Below are 17,059 nucleotides of genomic sequence, written 5' to 3'. Positions count from 1 at the left end.
GTGGCTTCTTGTTTGTCAAAGCAAATATTCATCTAATGCCTTCATGTTCATACCTCAAGTCACTGAGTGTGCAGTTCTCTAGAGAAGAACACTCTCATTTTGTTACTGTAAATCGTATTTACTACTGAAAATTTTATGGCTAATTTTTTCTTATTTTAAAACTGGAAACATGTATTTAAGTTCCATTACAGGGTGCCTGTTACTCAGGTAGATTTTCTTACAAGCCTTTTTCCTCCCAGTGGGGAGACATCCATAGCTGTAATCGTGGCTGTATTCATGCTTAAATTCCTTCAAAACAGTCTCTGCTGTTTTGAAGACCAGTGTGGTTGCTTTGCCTGCATGTAATTCCACATGATATTGTCAGCGAGGTCATACAGCTTTGCAGATTTCCTAGAGCTGATGTGCATTAGCTACAGCTCATTATCCAAAGTAAACAGCTCGTTAGCGTTCAGCGGAGAGCTTCTAAAGAAGACAAAAATACACCCAGAAGTGGCTGAGTGTATCCCCTTACTCGGCTTTAGCTGTGATGCTGCGAGTGTCGCCTGCCTGTTCATTCCTCCAGCTCTCCTTTTGGGAGGATGCACTTGCTCTCCAGACTCCTTTCACAGAGGTCATTACCTGTAAATGGCTCTTGCTGACTGCACGGCGATGGTTTCCCGATCCTCACCCGCTCCTGTGGGGCTGTAACAAGTGAGTGATGGGCTGCTGGCAGCAGTGAACTTCACTCTCCTTCAGCAGTTTCAGTCTTAATTTAATTTCCTCAGGCAGCACATTATGCCTGCAGCAAAGAGACTCTAGCACTATTAACTCTGGCTGTTTCTCCTCCAGCTCTAGTGAGAGATGCTGCCTTCCCTACACTGCAGCAAGCAGGTGAGTGCCTTGTTCCCCAGGAACACAGGAGGGAACCTGTTTTCCACGGCCACTTGGCCCCTCTATCTGCACACAGCTGGCAGGAGGGTCAATACCAGGATTGCTCAGCCCTGCATGCTTCCTAGGGCAGTGTGTTCCCTTCTTTTCTCTGCCCAGGGGTCCCGTGCAAGGTCAGAGGGCAAAACACCTGAGCTGCTCCAACCCAACAACTCAAGACCCACCTGGCAGAGAAGATGATTCAAGGTTTGGGGGTTTTTTTGAGGCCTTTTGAACAAGAGGTTCTATAAGACCTGATCCTTAAATTTGATGTTGCCCTGAGCGTAAGTTTTGAGTGTGAGATTCACACTCCTGACAAAGGAAAGGGACAATGGAACTTGGCATTTATAAGGAAAGCTGTTATAAGCAAAGTGAAGTGTCTTAAATGTACATTGACAAATGAGGACTAAAATACAATGATTTATTGCCAAGCCTATTTGGCAGCCTCTTTCCAGTTTAGGCTTGTTGGTTATCAGATACTTGTACATATGAGCATAAGATGAAATAACATATGATGATATATGATTTGACAGTTCTTAGCTGTTTGCAGGATTTCTCTGCTTTTTTTTGTTGAAGGGACAGTTCTGTGCATGGGCTCCTCTAGAAGCTGCTGCAAACATCCCTGTGGAGCAGTTTCAAGAGCAGTGACTGTTCCCATCTCACAGCAACGCCCCATTGTCTTCCTGGGGCACATATTGAGACACGGCAGCAGCAGCAGCTCAGCTTTTCCCTTTGCAGGGGCTGATTTGTTTCCAGCTGGTGGCCCTGCTCCCTGGGGCTCCGTTATCAGCAATCTCTGCAATTAACTGGTTCCCTGGCAGCCCCTTCTGCCCCTGGAGCTTTGCAATAGTGCACTGGCTCTGCTGAAGTTTCGAGCACTCTGTGATTCACTCCTCTAGAGAAACACGATCACCTCAGGATTTTGTGATCCAGACAAGTGCAAACACCTCGAGAAGATCACGCACCAAGCTCTCGGGAGTGACGCTCCCCAAAGCCATCTCAGCAGCGTTCCCACTTCCTGCTGCCAGCACGGCTCGTCTGAGACATCGGTGCCATTGCGAGTGCTGGGTAAACACCAGCATTGTTTCTGCTGGATGATCTCAAAGCCCTCCCAACTGTCTGCTGAAAATACTTGTCCACTGCAAGGAAATGACTGTTTGTTTGTGTTAGGAGTCAGGAATGGGAAATGACGTGAACACTTAACTGTTTTTCCTGGTGTTTCTAAGAGGTATATTCAGTATATTCATATTTCCAAAGGCATTCAGTGTTTTCTGAAATTCTAGTACGTAAGTACTGGAGGTATGTACACGCACATAAATATACATCAAATCAGGAAATATCTTCCAAATCTTCTGTATCCACCTGGTCAAATTTTACTGGTGCCCTGCTATGACTATGCTGTAACATAATTTGATATGTTCTTCCTCAGTGCTGAACTGAAACAGTCCTCAGGTCGTTTTCCCAACTGGGATAAATCTGTGGTTCTGCAGCGTGCTGCAACCTCCCCAGTTTCCCCTGAAGGAGAAAGAAGTTAGAATTCACACTTGTCATCCTTATTTCACCCTAGCACCAGTTTTATCTGCATCTGCTGAGTTACTCTGTGCATTTAATATTTTCTTTTTTTTTTCTGCGTATTGCTCCTCTGTTACCTTGACAAAGTAGTCCAATGTTTTCAGTTTTTTTGGTTGATGATAACTTTTTGTTCCTGTCAAGGTGTTTTTCTAAACCAATCATTTCTCTTCACATTACTTGAAAATGACTGCTGGCATCTGCTGTGTCCCATGATCTCCCTTCTCCATGCACGTGCTGTGCTGCAGGACTGAGGCAGCTGCAGGTGTCAGACCTGGTTACAGTCACTCAGTGACTCTTGAGTTCCTACAGGTGAGATTGGCACTTCTGCAACTGCCTGGAAAAACACGATCCCAGTCCACGACCAGAACACCAGGATATAGGGGGAAAAAGGGTTGTGTTGGGCTTTTTTAATCAGCTTGGGTGCAACAAAATGTTTATCCTGGCTGTTGGGTGCTAAGATAAAGTACCACATGGCACTTTTATCTCCCCAACTTCTGCTCCATTCCCTCACCTTTCCCCAGGGAGCCGCAGGTTAAAGCACCTGGTGAAAATCGTGTTCACAGTGTACCGAGAACAGTGAAGCTGCAAGAACAGAGCCCTGCATTGCAGGAAAACACTGACCCAGCCACGAGCTCAGCGTTGGAGGGAGGTGCTGTGCCTGCAGCAGGCTCTGGCACACAGCCTTCTAAACCAGCTGGGAACCTTCTTTGGTTTTTTTTTTCCTTAGTGAATGTTAATGTTTGACTTTATCACTTGATGCTGATCGATGGATGACACAATCCCAGTTCTTCCGAGAATCAAACTGAAGTAGCATTATATAAGAAAAAATTTAGTGGTTAACAACTTTTTTCAGCTTCTCTTTCTCCTTTTTTTTTTTCCTCCAGAAACACTTTTTTTCCACAGTTTCTTTGTATTTCCATGCACAAGCAGAAAAGTGACCCGTAACATGCAGGGGGAAAGAAGTTTTGATTTCCAAACTTTATTATTCATATCAGAGCATATTCTATAGACTTCTTACAAACAAAGATTTGTCTGTATGAATCCAATTCAGTAATAGCTGCCCTTTTAGAATTAACATCTCGACAATGAAATGTCAAATGAAGGGAAATACTTGTTGTATGAAACAAGATTAATGTTCACCTCAAATATGAAACTGGCATTTAAGCAGGAGTTTCTGATAGAAAAGTCTCTGTGGTAGCTGGGGGTGGGGGAGGGATGCAGAGAAATGCCTTTGCTATTTCACTTAGTTTGGTCTCTAAAATAGAAAAAAAAATATTAATTTTGTATTAGTATGAGTTCAGCTACCATTAATGCCACTTCCATGCATCCCTAAGAAATGAAGGGATCTGATTACACAACTTGATTTTATCATCTAATAATTGTGGTACAAAATGGCTGTTGCAAGAGATTATTTCCCCAGGTAAGAAAATGAGTACTCAACAATATATTGGTAATGATGAAGTAAGAAATTTGAGAATTACTTCTTCGCCTAAAATTCATGGTTTATTTCATAGTTCCACTGCTGGAATTTTTCATTTTCTTCAATGATAGTCACGACTCTCACCCCTCTGGTATGTATATACAGAAGTGTTATGTGCCAGCCTCAGCAGGTACAACCACAAACCAAATGAGCGTTTTTACAGAAGACAGTTTGCTTTTATAGTGATCACGCACTGATGTGAACATAGACTAAAAATAACAAATGTTGTTTTAATAAGGATTTTTTACAGTAGGCATAGATATAAAAGTTTTTTCAAATTATTTTCACAGGTATCACTGAACATTTCATAGCTGTCTGTTACAGAAGCACCGCAAAGTGCTTTGAGTCTTTCATTTATTATACACAGTTAAAATATATTACACTTCTGAAGGTATCTTAAATCACTGAACAGTTTTGCTAGCATCTTAATGAGCCAAATGGGAGCAAAAGGCAGTCCACATTCATGATGTGAATATACAGTAAGGTGTTTGACATCCTATGAACTCATTGCTCATGTTCTCAAAATAACCATGGTGATGAGACCTGAAAGACAAGAATTAAGAACTGAATACTTCTGTTTCACTCAAAATAAAACATGTAAAATAGTTTACCCTGTCACAGGCCAGAAAAATATGTTAAAAGTACATAAATACATGCAGAATGCCTTTATATACACACTTAAATATTAGAAGTATCGCTCCAATTTTTGATATAGTCAAAAATCAACACTGATATGTGGTGCATGTAATAACTGAATGTCAAAGAAGACAGAAATACTCCAAACAATTACTGATCTCTCTACTGGAAAATCTTAACATTGAACTTTTGACTTGGTAAGTGTTAACACTAGCACCCAAACCCCATTTCTCATGGGGGCCAGTTATGGGCAGTGTCATTCAAATCCTGAATCATCAGTAAGGCAGATCAGTTGAAGGCTCCAAGGCTTTTTTTCTGCTCTGTGAATAACAACTGATCAAAGACCAGTTTTAGACAAAGATATTAAGCTTCCTTGTCAGTCTGCAGAGGGAGCTTTCAACAGACTCTTTGTTGTGACCTTTAAAGAGGGAGGAAAAAAAGGACTGCTCTGATAGAGGTTAAAAACAATTAAAACCAGATGAAAACAGGAAATAGGGGCTAATAAACCTACTCATGAGACACTGAAAAGTTCATTTTAATTATGTGCTGATACAGGAAAAAGTACAAATCTGTAGTTCTTAGCCATGGGTTATATTGCACAAGGTAAGGGAGGTAGATGGAAGAACATAGGGGCTCCCTGAATTCCAGCCTTAGGTAACATCAAAATAATAATTTATCAGTTCTTGGGCAATCTCACTTTCTTGCAGGCTCAGATGATGTCACTGTAACAGCCTTTCACTGCAGAAAGCTCAGCTAAAGCCTATAGATCTCACCATGGATAAAGACATTTCTGAGACTATTTTATCTCCTGCCACTACATACTGATGGAACTTGGCTACTTTATGAAGATGGTGAAGGCAGAAGCACGACAGAAGCAAGCTGCAACACTGCCTTCCATTAGACCAGCAATTTATCCCTTCAAGAGGAACTACAGCTCAGCTATTTATTAAGGTCTGTATTGGTTCAGACAATCAGTGCTCCCACAGCTGCTGGATCTTTAGCTTGGATCAATTCCATCATCACAGAGGAACAGCAGAGGCTTCTGGAGAGCAGCCTGCACCACTTGTACAGGGACTTGCAGATTATAAAGGGTTTAACTCATTTCTGTAAATCAAATGCTTCTCAAATATCATATAGTCCTGCTGCTGTGGTGTAACAACCCTTTCCATTAAATGCTCCACAATCCAGTTGTACTTCTCGTGGAACAAAGTGGTTTCAACTTCTCAAGAGCAATTGACTTTCTACATGAGCAAGAGTTGCACACAAAAGAACCTGTCCATGAACACTAAAAACGCTGCCAGCAAAGAAGTCAAAACCTGTCAAAACTTCATAGGGAATCTGGAAACAGGTTCAGTTGTTGCAAATGTATAAAGTCAAAAGACTTCAAACTGTAGCTGGCACCAGGAGAACCTGGAGTAATTTTCAAAAGCAGCGATAAAAACAAAGTGAGGATTACTGCAAGGTCCTGATCTGAGAATCCATCAGCATCAGCTTGAGCAAAGAGCCACAAGTGAGGTTTCAAACCACTTCAGCAGATGGACCTTTGTGAGTCAGCAGAATGTGCACGAACCATTAAGAACTTGGACCTTTCCCCATCACTACCTCACCTCTAGCTATCAGTTTGGAGCTGCCTAGCTCTTTTCCTTTAAATCCTCATTTCTGCCAGGTAGTAGGACAGGAGAATTGAGTTTAGTGTGACTGTTCTTCAAATCTGAAATAGTTATAGAGAAATAGTCATAACAAATGAAATGTGCAGCTCATCTATGCTAATGCAGGAGCAAGTTACAAATCAGGAAGAACTGTGAATGACAGTGGTCTCAGACAAGGTTTACAACAACTTACTGCTACACATAGCAACTGCTTATTAAACAAGTACTGAGAATGCAGTGTTAAAAAACAGCTCAAGGGAGCTGGAGGGAGAACTACAGTAACACATTCTACATTCTGAAATAGAGTAACTATTTCAATTCAAGAGTAAGAAACAGCACATTCCGTTCAGGTGTGTTGGCAGATGACTGCTGTTGGCCCATCATCAAATAAAGCTGAAATTAGCATGTAGGGGCCTGTGTGCAATAGGTATCAACTCAAATCTGGTCTAAAACACTAACAATAACTAATTTACACTGCCATCACCATGGCTATAAATTAAGATCTAAGCAAAGATGCAAAACAAGTAACACGGTGCTTTGTCTCCATCCAGTTTCCTGAGGCCGCTGGCCGCTTCAACACTTGGTGAAGTTTTCCAAACTCATAAATGCTGCAGGAAAATGTTGATAAAATCTAAAGTACTTACCTAAAACATAAGCAGCTACTAACTTTTGATTCACACTTAAGTGGAGGTAGAGAGGCACCAGGGATTCCATTTCCCCCAATGTAGGTAGCATTAGTGCTGCGACACACACCACTCCAAGGAAGACTGTGAGTAAACTAGGTCCCGACGAGGCAGTTCTGTTTTCTGGAAAAGCAAGACAGCACCAATTGTGAGGAAGATCTAAATAATATAAACATTAAATATTCTGCAAAAATGTCTGCAATATGTGGGAGCTGAAATATCCTCAGATTTTCCTCTTTGCACAGGAGTTTGCAGGGGGTGGAAGACAACTCTTAAACTCACCCTTCTAAACCTTCTGCATTCTGCAGTGGAGGAGGCTGCTCCCTGCTCTGATGCTGGAACTTGTTTTCACATGACTTTCCAAACCCCTCCCTTCTGGAGGAACAGAGCCTGCCAGGCCCAGTTGCTATATATACACACTCAGGACAGCTGGATGTCTCAGCAATGCTTGAGACTTCCCTGTGCATTCTGACTCTATTCCTTGATATGTTCCTTCAGTGATCAGTAATCAATCAGTTAAGAGCACCCAAAAAGACCTGCACAGGTAACTGCTTACACTTCCTAACAAAACCTGACTGCAGCAGGAGCACAGGTTCTTGGGCCAGATGAGCTCCCCTTCATTCTTTACCGAATTCAAGGGCTTCACCTGAGCCAGAGTCAGTTTAGATGCTGCAAATTAGTAAAATTTTAATCTTACTTTAAGAACTGTGAGAGTGAACCTGACAGCCCAGTATTACCAGAATAAGGAAATGCAAACCACAGACAATAAAGAGTCCTTCATAGTCTTTACTGCCCTGCACTTTAACAGCTGGAACCTACTCAAAGGCCCACTGTGTCATCTTTGAAAAGAGCTGTTAACATGTTAGCTGAATACCTCTAACCAAATCCTTAAGATCCACTGGAAAATAGCCAATGTTTTTATCAACTTCTCCTATCCTCAGTGACTAGCAATATGTGCTCTATTTTAATTCCATAAATCTCTTATTTCCAGGTTTCAGGTGACATGCAAAACTGCAGTTTCTTTGTTTACTGCTTTTCTGTAAGTAAGCAATATAATGTAGTCAACAAGACTTTTCTTAAAGAAAGAAACAGCATTTGGAGTAAGACCAGTATCAGATTGTTCAAGGTGGTTCAGGCCCTCTGTCCTAAAGCAACTAGCACAAGAACATTTTGTTCTGTGACCCCAGAAACTACAAACCTTTGTAGGTTTGCTTTAACTGTGTATCCTACTAATATCTATTATGAGGGTTTTTTTAATAAAAAGTGTTTCACCAGCTAACAAACTCAGTATAAATAGCGAAACAGATTAATTTTAACAACATGAACTCTCTCAAGGAGGTACATCTATTTTCTGGAATTGATTTTTGTTGATTATGTTGAAAAACGTAATAGTGACAAGAACATTCCAGTTTAAATCAGTAAAAGTAAGAAGAACATAAACCATGAAGAATCAGTTTGGATTCATTTCAGGTACAATTTGACACTTTATATCCTACCCCTTCAATTTAACTGTCTGGCCCAGGTTTTCAAGACTGTTGATTCACTTCCTCACTGTGTGTATGAAACACACAGAGTTTTCAGCCACCAACTGTGCTCTTCTGTTCTTGTGGGACAGATAAAGGACAGGGCACAGAACAAGGAGCACTTCAGAAGATATTCTGGCAATATTTCCTACTCATCAGGAAATGGGGGATTAAGGGTTTGGAACAAACTCAGAAGGGGCATACATTTTGAAAGAGACCAAGGGAAAAAATAACTACTGTCCTTTCACAGATAAATAAATTCCCATTGTCTGTAGGAGAACTCCTGCTCCAGAGGAACAGTGGATGCACTCTTCAAGGTATGCCATGCCAACACAGGCAACAAAGGGTCTTGATTGATCAAGACAGCATGAACAGAAGAGCCACGGTTTGGGTTCTTGTACACTGTCATCCTCAAGTGATAAAGACAGCAGTCTTACAGGTAAGTAAAATTAATTATTTTAATTTTTTTATGTTTATATTTAAAAAATGTTTTAAGTCTAGTCACTTGAGCAATTCAAAACTTATTCAGAACACAGGAGGGGTAAAAGATTTCAACTACCTGGTTGACACAAAGTCTGCTCAAAAAAGACACTTTCAGTCAGGTGTTCTTTTATTCGTTTTTCCTCCTCTTCCTTTTGTTGTTGCTGTTCCTTTGCAGATGGAAGCAGAGTAGCAATAATCTCTTTTTTCCCTAATGCTTTCCTCTGGCTCTGCTCAGACACTTGGAGACGGAATTTATCTATGACACCATAGTAAGAAGCCCGAACGTCTCGGTGACGAATCACACTGCAGAGAAAAACAACATTTTCAAACAGATGAACTACTAAGAAACATGTCTGCTGTGGAATTACATCCTATATCACAAAACCTGCCCTCTGTCCCCCCTTGTCCAGATAAACTGGAATAATCCAGACCTCTGTTACCTCCTCCATCACTCAATGTTCTTGAAGACTTGATCTTACCTCCTCTCTCCCCTTCTTATGTTTGCTTTAATTCCCAAATATAAATGCTCCTGGCCAAACAGGACAGTTGTCTTTATCTCAAACCCATCTTTGCCTCAGTCTGAGGCCCAGCTGCCAACTGATGAAACATCAGTTGTCTGAACGATGCCTCCTCCTCATGTATCAAGGTTGTTTGATGCTGGCCAATGATTTTAAAAGGTATTGAGGGGACTGGAGTGTACAGGGAAGGAAAGGAGTCGGACAGGTGTTTGGCAAGCAACAGTCCTGCTTCTTGAGGAAACCAGGCTCAAAGCTTTACAATTCTACTTTCTCAGGAGCAAAACTCATTCCCTCTATAGACAAGAGTCAGCTAGGGATTTTCAAAATCAGAAACCCACCACTGAGAGCATGTTTGGAACCTATAAAAAGCACAGCTTTAAAATAGCACTGATCAACAGCAAAACAGATCTCCAAGCAGTGCTGTGCTCAACTGCCTCCTCTCTGCATTTGTGATTCATCATGAGAATACATATCTAGCATTGAAAAGCTACAACATTTAGGTTTTGAAGTGATATCACCGCTTAGGGTAAATAAGGATTCTAAGTTTCCAAGATAACATCAGCTAATCTGAAGAACATACATACAAATAAGAAAGTTGCCATCTCATGAAGGGGGAAAAAATGACTGTTATTCTGTGTTACCCTTAGTATCACAGAATAGTTATATACATTAAAATGCTGCAATAAATGGATTTTTGTTTTTCAGTCTTCATTTAAAGGAACTGTATCACATCAAGATATCTACAAGCATTAGCACGTAGCCAGTGCTTGCAACTGGTCTCTAGTTTGAATAGACTATTCAACACAAAAACAGAGACCAAGTCATCCCCTCAGCAAGAGGCTGCAGTGATGTTTTACGTCACTTCAGAGGCAAAGGAGTGTGCCTATGACAGGCTTTCAGCAAGCAGAGTGTTGGCTGGGCAACTGCCTTCACTAAAACAAAAGGCTTTTCCCCCCCCACAACCCTAATTCATACAGCTCTCAGCATATCAGCACAGCAGATCAACTCTGATCTCTTCCTTTAACACTTCCTTTTAAATTGGTGTTCCTACTCCTAGTACCATGGTACCAACTACCAACCTAAACAGAATCTTTACATAACACTGTGCTAGGAGAATATGTATCTGCTGCCAAGCAAGAAGATATTTTCTGCAGACCCTTATAAACAGACACATTCTCCTGTTTCTTTTTAGAGATCATTGCATAATTGGGAGCTCAGTAGAATATCTGTTTATCTGGCAAATGGCCACACTTGCATAGTACTGCTCATAATCTAGCAGTAAACACTGTCCTTAGACAGCAGCCACTGGAATGCGATGGGGGGGTTTGCTGCACAAAAAAAAAAAATCCCCTTGGAACATGTATTTATCTTATTTTCCTTTATTTAATAAAACCCATTTCTTTAACCAAATGTAATCAAGCTTGTGTAAATGTCTGCTAAAGAATGGAATATCTCACTGGTACACTGGTATATTTTGACCAGTTTAGTTCCACTTTTAGCATTGTTGCCCCTGCTTAATGAAACCTTCTAGTTCCATGTTCTAAACTTCCTTTCTATTTGGTGAGTCCTTGAAATTTTTCAAATTACACCTAAGGAAAACAGTCTATAGGAATAAAGACCCATTTCCCAAGAACACTTATTATTTATCTGACAAAAGGTTTCTGTATAGGGCCATTTGTCAGCCAGTGATTCCAGGTGGTGTTTTAGAGTTTGGAAAATGTCTATTCAAAAAGTTCAGACTGCTCTTTCAGATACTTCAGATTTTCTTCAGTTGTATCTGTACATCAGCACAGAAATAATGTGGCAAATAGAAGATAAAAAGAGTTGGTCTATTTTAGCTTATACACCTACTCTGCTTCAGCTTTCAGCAGCCTACAGACCCTGTACATTACTGTGGTCACTTAAGCAGCCTCCTCCTGTTCTGAGTTACTGGGTTGACACCTGATTTACTGAGTTGACACAAAGGAGATCTGAGAATGGTCAGGGTGAAAGGCAGACAAAACTACCTCTTTTAAAATGGCTCAAGAAACTGTGCTCAGTAGAACTGCATACATTTCCATTTTGTATGGAAGTGTAAATCTCAGCCCTGGGGGTTTTGCTTTTCTTGGTATTTCTAACAAAAAGGTGCTCACAGGACGCTCATATTACTCTTGTTTCTGGTTTATAAATGACATTACAAGAAGCATTTACTGGCATTTTATTTATACCCAAAGGCAAAATTAAAGAAGGACATATCTCCAATATTGTAATACCTTTGCTCTAGAGGGAAAGAACAGCAAAAAACAGTCACATGTATACAGAAGACTAGGAAAACATATCTTTATCCAACTTCTATATAACATGCGTGCTGTCATTTACAACTTCTTAAATAATAAAATATATTAAGTAAATAAAATGTTATATATTAGGAAAAAACCCAACCAACTTCTACTTACATATCAACACAGCACTGAGGCTTCACTGCACCAGTAGCATCCACCACCGCATATTTATTTGGAGTTGTACAAAGAACTGCAAGGAAAAGGACAGGAGTGGTAACAAATCATGAACTAATACATCACCAGCTTCATCAACAGATACATGTAGAGACATGAGTCTGGTTTTGTGACAGATACGATTTGTTACATGAATTATAATTGGACTGTTCAAGATCATCAACTAACCCTTAAATAGAACTTAACCTAGGAAACCCACCTTTGAATTTTAAGGCAAACTCATAGGGGTTATATAGAGTCAACACCTGCTTGTGTGTTGACTGGTCATCTGCATAAAATATAAGTTCTGTAGGAAAAACAAAAACAGGAAGATTTCCTTCCACTAACTCTGGCTGTCTTTTTTGTTGCTGCATTGGCACTGAATCCTCCTTGCTGCTTCTTGTGTTCTTATGATTTTGTATCCTCAGAGACTTCAGTTTTTGAATCGCTTAAGAATTCCAAAGCATTTTGGCAATTCTAAAGGAAAAAACGGGAAAAAAAAGAGAAAAGGCAAGAAGATTATTTCCATAAGTCTATACTAAACTGCAGCAGTTAACAAAGGTGCAAAAATATAAGACGTGATGCTTGATTATTAATCTACCTCTACTTATGTTCCTTCAAAAATACTGAAATAGAAAAAAATATTTGCACTGGGTTTCCATCTATTTAACAAGCTGCTACAAAATAAATTGATAAGCACCTCTCCAGTGTACCATGGCATCATGTCGGGACCCAGTCCATGACTAGGGCTGCTAATGCTAGGTCTTCACAACACAAACCAAACAACAGCAGCAAAAAGAAATCCCATCCTTGCCTCAGGACAGCAACACCTCAGAAACACGAGGGCAGAAATGAGGAAACACAAGGACACTGAGGCAGCAGGAGTCACTGTTTAGGCAGGAACCTTTCCGTGGGGATGACCTCCCCGGATGAGGTATAACAAGTTAGGAATCTCCTCACCTAGGCACCCAGGTATGTCAATCCCAGGGATTCAGAACAAAGGAATGGGGATCACCTTCATGTCTTGTTTAAACCAAACTCCCTGTTCCAAGTGTGTAGTTACAGGCAACGAATGGAAAAATGACTGGGAGGAGTAACACCAAACAGATTTGGGATTTACTATTTTATTAAGTAAGAGATGACAGGTTTTCTACCACCACTACCTCTAACCAAAGTACAATCATCACAGTTCTCTCTCTGCCACTCCCCACAGTTCTATTTTATTTTGAGTGACATTCCAGAACTAAAACCAGAACCCATGACCCAACCAAGAAACAATCCCAAATGTAATTCATAAAATAAAATTAAGGCCAGACTCCTCAGCACACATACCACTGACTTAACACATGACAGAGAGAACAAAGTCTTCTCCTCCCCCCCAGAACGTCATATTTTATTGCAGCTTCTATAGTTTAATTATCAAACTGAAGGTGTCCTTTGAGGTCTAATATCGCAAAAAATATTAAAACAACTAGTCCCTACTGATTCATTAGATGACATTTCCACTTATCATAAAGCTTTTTAAAATAAGGTACATTTTACCTGTTCTCCAGCTCAATACATTGGATTAAAGAATTTAGCTTCTGAAATTTCTAGCAGCAAATAGCCCAAACATTATGAACAATCAAAACCAAACGCTTGTTTCTGCATTCTAAACGTCATGATGATCACATTTCCAAGCACCAGATACGTATTCCATACTTGAAACATGACACATGTTCATGTGTTTACTGAAGTATATCTGTCATACCATCAGATTTACAGGTTCTGATTCTTATTCACAAACTAAGCTTTTAATTTTATTTATTTAGTTACTAAAATAGCAAATTATCTGTGAGGAATTCAAATTCTAGGGATAATTCCAAAGAATGGATTCCACTGGAATGTCTTTCCCCATGATCCAGTTCCTTTTCAGAGCACAGGTTTGTTTCCACTTCACTGAAATGCTACTAATAATATTCTGAAAACAAATCCCCAATGATAGTGTTCCAAGCTGATGTTCTGTTACCTTATTAAGAAGAGTCTAGAAAAAGAAATGGCTCTCTAAGTGGCAATTTGGTTCTGAGTGCTTCTTGGAATTACAGCAAATGCCTTTTGTTTCAGAAGAATCAGCAAACTCTGGAATGACTTCATACAGCAAGTGTAAGTATTATTTCTTGAACAACTTCATGCACTATTGCAAAGTGAGTTTTATTGTTCCATTCAAACATATTAAGGCTATATGAAAAGCTAACGTGGAAAAACTGCCATCATGTAGAATACAAAATACCTTTTGATGCTTGTCATAGGAAGAAGATTAAGAATTATTTACTTAAATTTCTTTTACCAAAGTTAGCTCAATGCAGTATACACTAAGAATATGTTGGAATCTTTGGTTCTCATATCTATCTACATTCTGCATGTGTGCAGAAATACAGGCAAATTTTGACATTAACAAAAGCAATTTCTTTCAAATAAATGTTTTAAGCTACCATAAAACCAACAGCAAACTACTGCTACACAACTTATTGACTATGTTTAATAAAATTTGAAAGTATTATTTATAATAATCAATATTATTTTGATGCTTTCATTTTTTATTTAAACACTGCACATGTTTCATTCCAATTCCTGGCTTCAACCTGCATCTCCCGTTTCTTCAGCTCAGTCCGTGGCAAGTGTTCAGTATCCAAAACCCCACGGTTCAGTACCAGTGGAGGTACGGATCACTATACCTATCAACAGGCTCATTTTTGTTACACATCAGTGGAAAACAGTGTGCAAACTTCCCAGGATTCCACAACCTGCCACTAACTTTAAAAAAGTATATCCTATTATTGCTTCCTTTTCCTATTTAACTTGGCTGGATGAGGAGCTACCGCCCAAACTTGCAAAAGTAACGTCTGGCAGGCCTATAGTAGACACATTTGCTGACACAGCAGTGTCATTCAGGGTATAAATTTCTGCATTCCTAAGAAAGCAACCAGCATCCTTTTGGAGGCAACAGTTTTAGCTTAGAAGTCACCTTGCATCAGGTGCATCTCACAAAGTGACAGCAGTAAAAGCACTTTTCCCAAAGACTGACTGATATGATAAACCACACATAAACTAGAGAGATGTGATAGTTTAGTATCGATAATCTTGGTAACAGCACACCTTTTCTGTCAATCAAACTGCCAATGTTTTTACAGAGAAAGTTTGTATCACCGCAACTTCTCTGCCCAGATTAACCCCACAGCAGCTCTAAGGGTGAGAATAAGGTCACGTACTCCAGAGAGCTCAGGACAGAAACTCAGCTGCCACTCTTCTGCACCTCCGCTGCACCACAACCACTAAAATTTGTTGTCAAAAGTCACCACAATTACTGGCAGCACATAAAGGTAAGCACAAGCAAATCTGTCCCAAGCCATGATCTGTGGTCTCAGGCCTGTGATTTGCACTGCACAGATGGGCTTCTCCCAGCAGCACCGATGAAATTCCTGCAGGAGCAGGGATCTGTCAGAGGTAACATTCACCAGGGCCAGCGTGCAACACCTGAACAATGCCAGCTCACTTCCCAGCGCCCTTTGAAGTCCTGACAAACAATTGTCACTGGTATTTTTTCAGCACAATAGGGATCTTTCCTCAGTGAAGTTACTAAATATAATACTGCTGGTGTCACAATAGCACAGATCTGCCGGTGCTTCCTTTGAAATCCCTTTCTTCATAAATTTAACTTGACAGAAAAAAACACTAAGTGAAATGTAACTTCTCTCCAGGGTCAGAAATAACATGCATTGTGATTTGTTTTTACTTAACAAGTATCTGCTGAATAAATAAATCAACTGAGGAACTTTTTTGTTCCCATTTTAACTTCCAACAGCCTCATCACCATGGCTTCCCAGTGCATTTGTTGGTTGTTTTTCTTCATAACAACTGCAAATAACTCTACAGAATGTCATTTGGTAAACACCTCATTGAAAAGAAAACGTCTTTACAGTTATGTCTCCACACTGCTGTTTTAAAACTTGCCTAATTACAGTGTAATCTACTTTTCTTATATCTCATGATCTACCCCCTAAATCTATACAAGTCTTCCTACACTACATACTTAGTAAAACTGATGCTTTTTGAGTGCATATTTACAAAACAAACCACAAAGTCTTCCAAATTCCCTCCTATGCTAAGCTGAGCAATTACTTTAAGCTACATGCAAATGCAGCATGGGATCTGAAGCACTCCATAAACATTTTGTTTCTCCAAAATGTTTTGAAGACCTTACTTACGTAAACCAATGTTTAAACTACCTGCAATTATTTGGGAGCGTCACCCTAACAATGAGAGCTCAGAGCCAGCAGCCAGGATGGCTGGATTCCATTATTGCTAACTCTGTCACTGGCACTCCATGACCTTGAGCAAGTTGGTTAACCTCACCTCAATTTGCTGATCTATGAAGGCACACATTCTGCAAAGTATTTCAGTAGGTGGACGGTCCCCTTTGAACCGGCAGAACTGCTCTGATACTTTGCAAAACTGCTACTGTTTACCCCTTCACAGGATGATGAGAAATGTCATCAGTAACTGTCTCCAGGATGCTGTAAAATGAAATAGCCTCGCAACATTAACTATTAGCATGGATGACCACACGCATAAATCATGCTGATACTGACAGCAAAATTTATTAGGACCACGTTATTTTTTTAAATGCTGAAAAGGTGACTAACAAAACGAAATATTCAAATGCAACTAAGAGGCATGAAAAGCAGTGAAAAATTAAGTAACAGCTGTGGATTGCTTCTGATCTATTCTACTACAGGCTCGCAAGGATCCTAAAGAAGACATTCAAGGGCACATGTGCTTTAGTATTCATTTCCCCACTTTAAGTTTATGTTTAATGCACTACACGGGCTGATTTTTAAACGTGTGTTGTGCTCATTAGCACTGCGTGGCCCCAAACCGCCTCACATTAACAGAGGGGAGCACTCTTCCCTGGAGGAGAGACGGAGGAAAGGCGTTCGGAGCCGTGCCTACTGCCGGCAGGGCACGGCGGTAATTGCACACTCTTAATTGATCCTCTTTGTTCTCCAACGAGGAGCAGCAGCGATACGGGCTGAGGCAGCTGCGCGATAACGGCGCCTCCCGCAGCCGGCCCGGCACCTCCGCACCGCCCCCGGCCC

At 40.4% G+C, this 17,059-nt stretch overlaps 1 protein-coding gene across 4 annotated transcripts in view; it reads right to left on the bottom strand.

The window, feature by feature from the left end:
* Window positions 1-3,438: 3,438 nt before the first annotated feature.
* MOSPD1 (motile sperm domain containing 1) overlaps window positions 3,439-17,059 on the bottom strand; it is a 14,330-nt gene continuing 709 nt past the window's right edge. Inside the window, exons 2-7 of one of the 4 annotated variants that reach the window (XM_015626649.3) lie at window positions 12,145-12,401; window positions 11,886-11,961; window positions 9,006-9,235; window positions 6,888-7,049; window positions 6,202-6,305; window positions 3,439-4,501 (exon numbers count right to left, since the gene is read on the bottom strand). In XM_015626649.3, coding sequence (XP_015482135.1) covers window positions 6,226-6,305; window positions 6,888-7,049; window positions 9,006-9,235; window positions 11,886-11,961; window positions 12,145-12,298 — 702 coding nt within the window. In that variant the 5' untranslated portion in view covers window positions 12,299-12,401 and the 3' untranslated portion in view covers window positions 3,439-4,501; window positions 6,202-6,225. Of the gene's footprint in view, window positions 4,502-6,201; window positions 6,306-6,887; window positions 7,050-9,005; window positions 9,236-11,885; window positions 11,962-12,144; window positions 16,261-17,059 lie in introns of those variants that run through there. The other 3 variants (XM_033514060.1, XM_033514061.1, XM_033514062.1) reach the window with 3 other exon arrangements.

This window comes from Parus major, chromosome 4A, assembly GCF_001522545.3.
Source record: "Parus major isolate Abel chromosome 4A, Parus_major1.1, whole genome shotgun sequence".
Classification (NCBI taxonomy): domain Eukaryota; kingdom Metazoa; phylum Chordata; class Aves; order Passeriformes; family Paridae; genus Parus; species Parus major.
The sequence above is the reverse complement of the archived record's forward strand: the minus strand, read 5'-3'. Positions and strand labels throughout refer to the sequence as shown.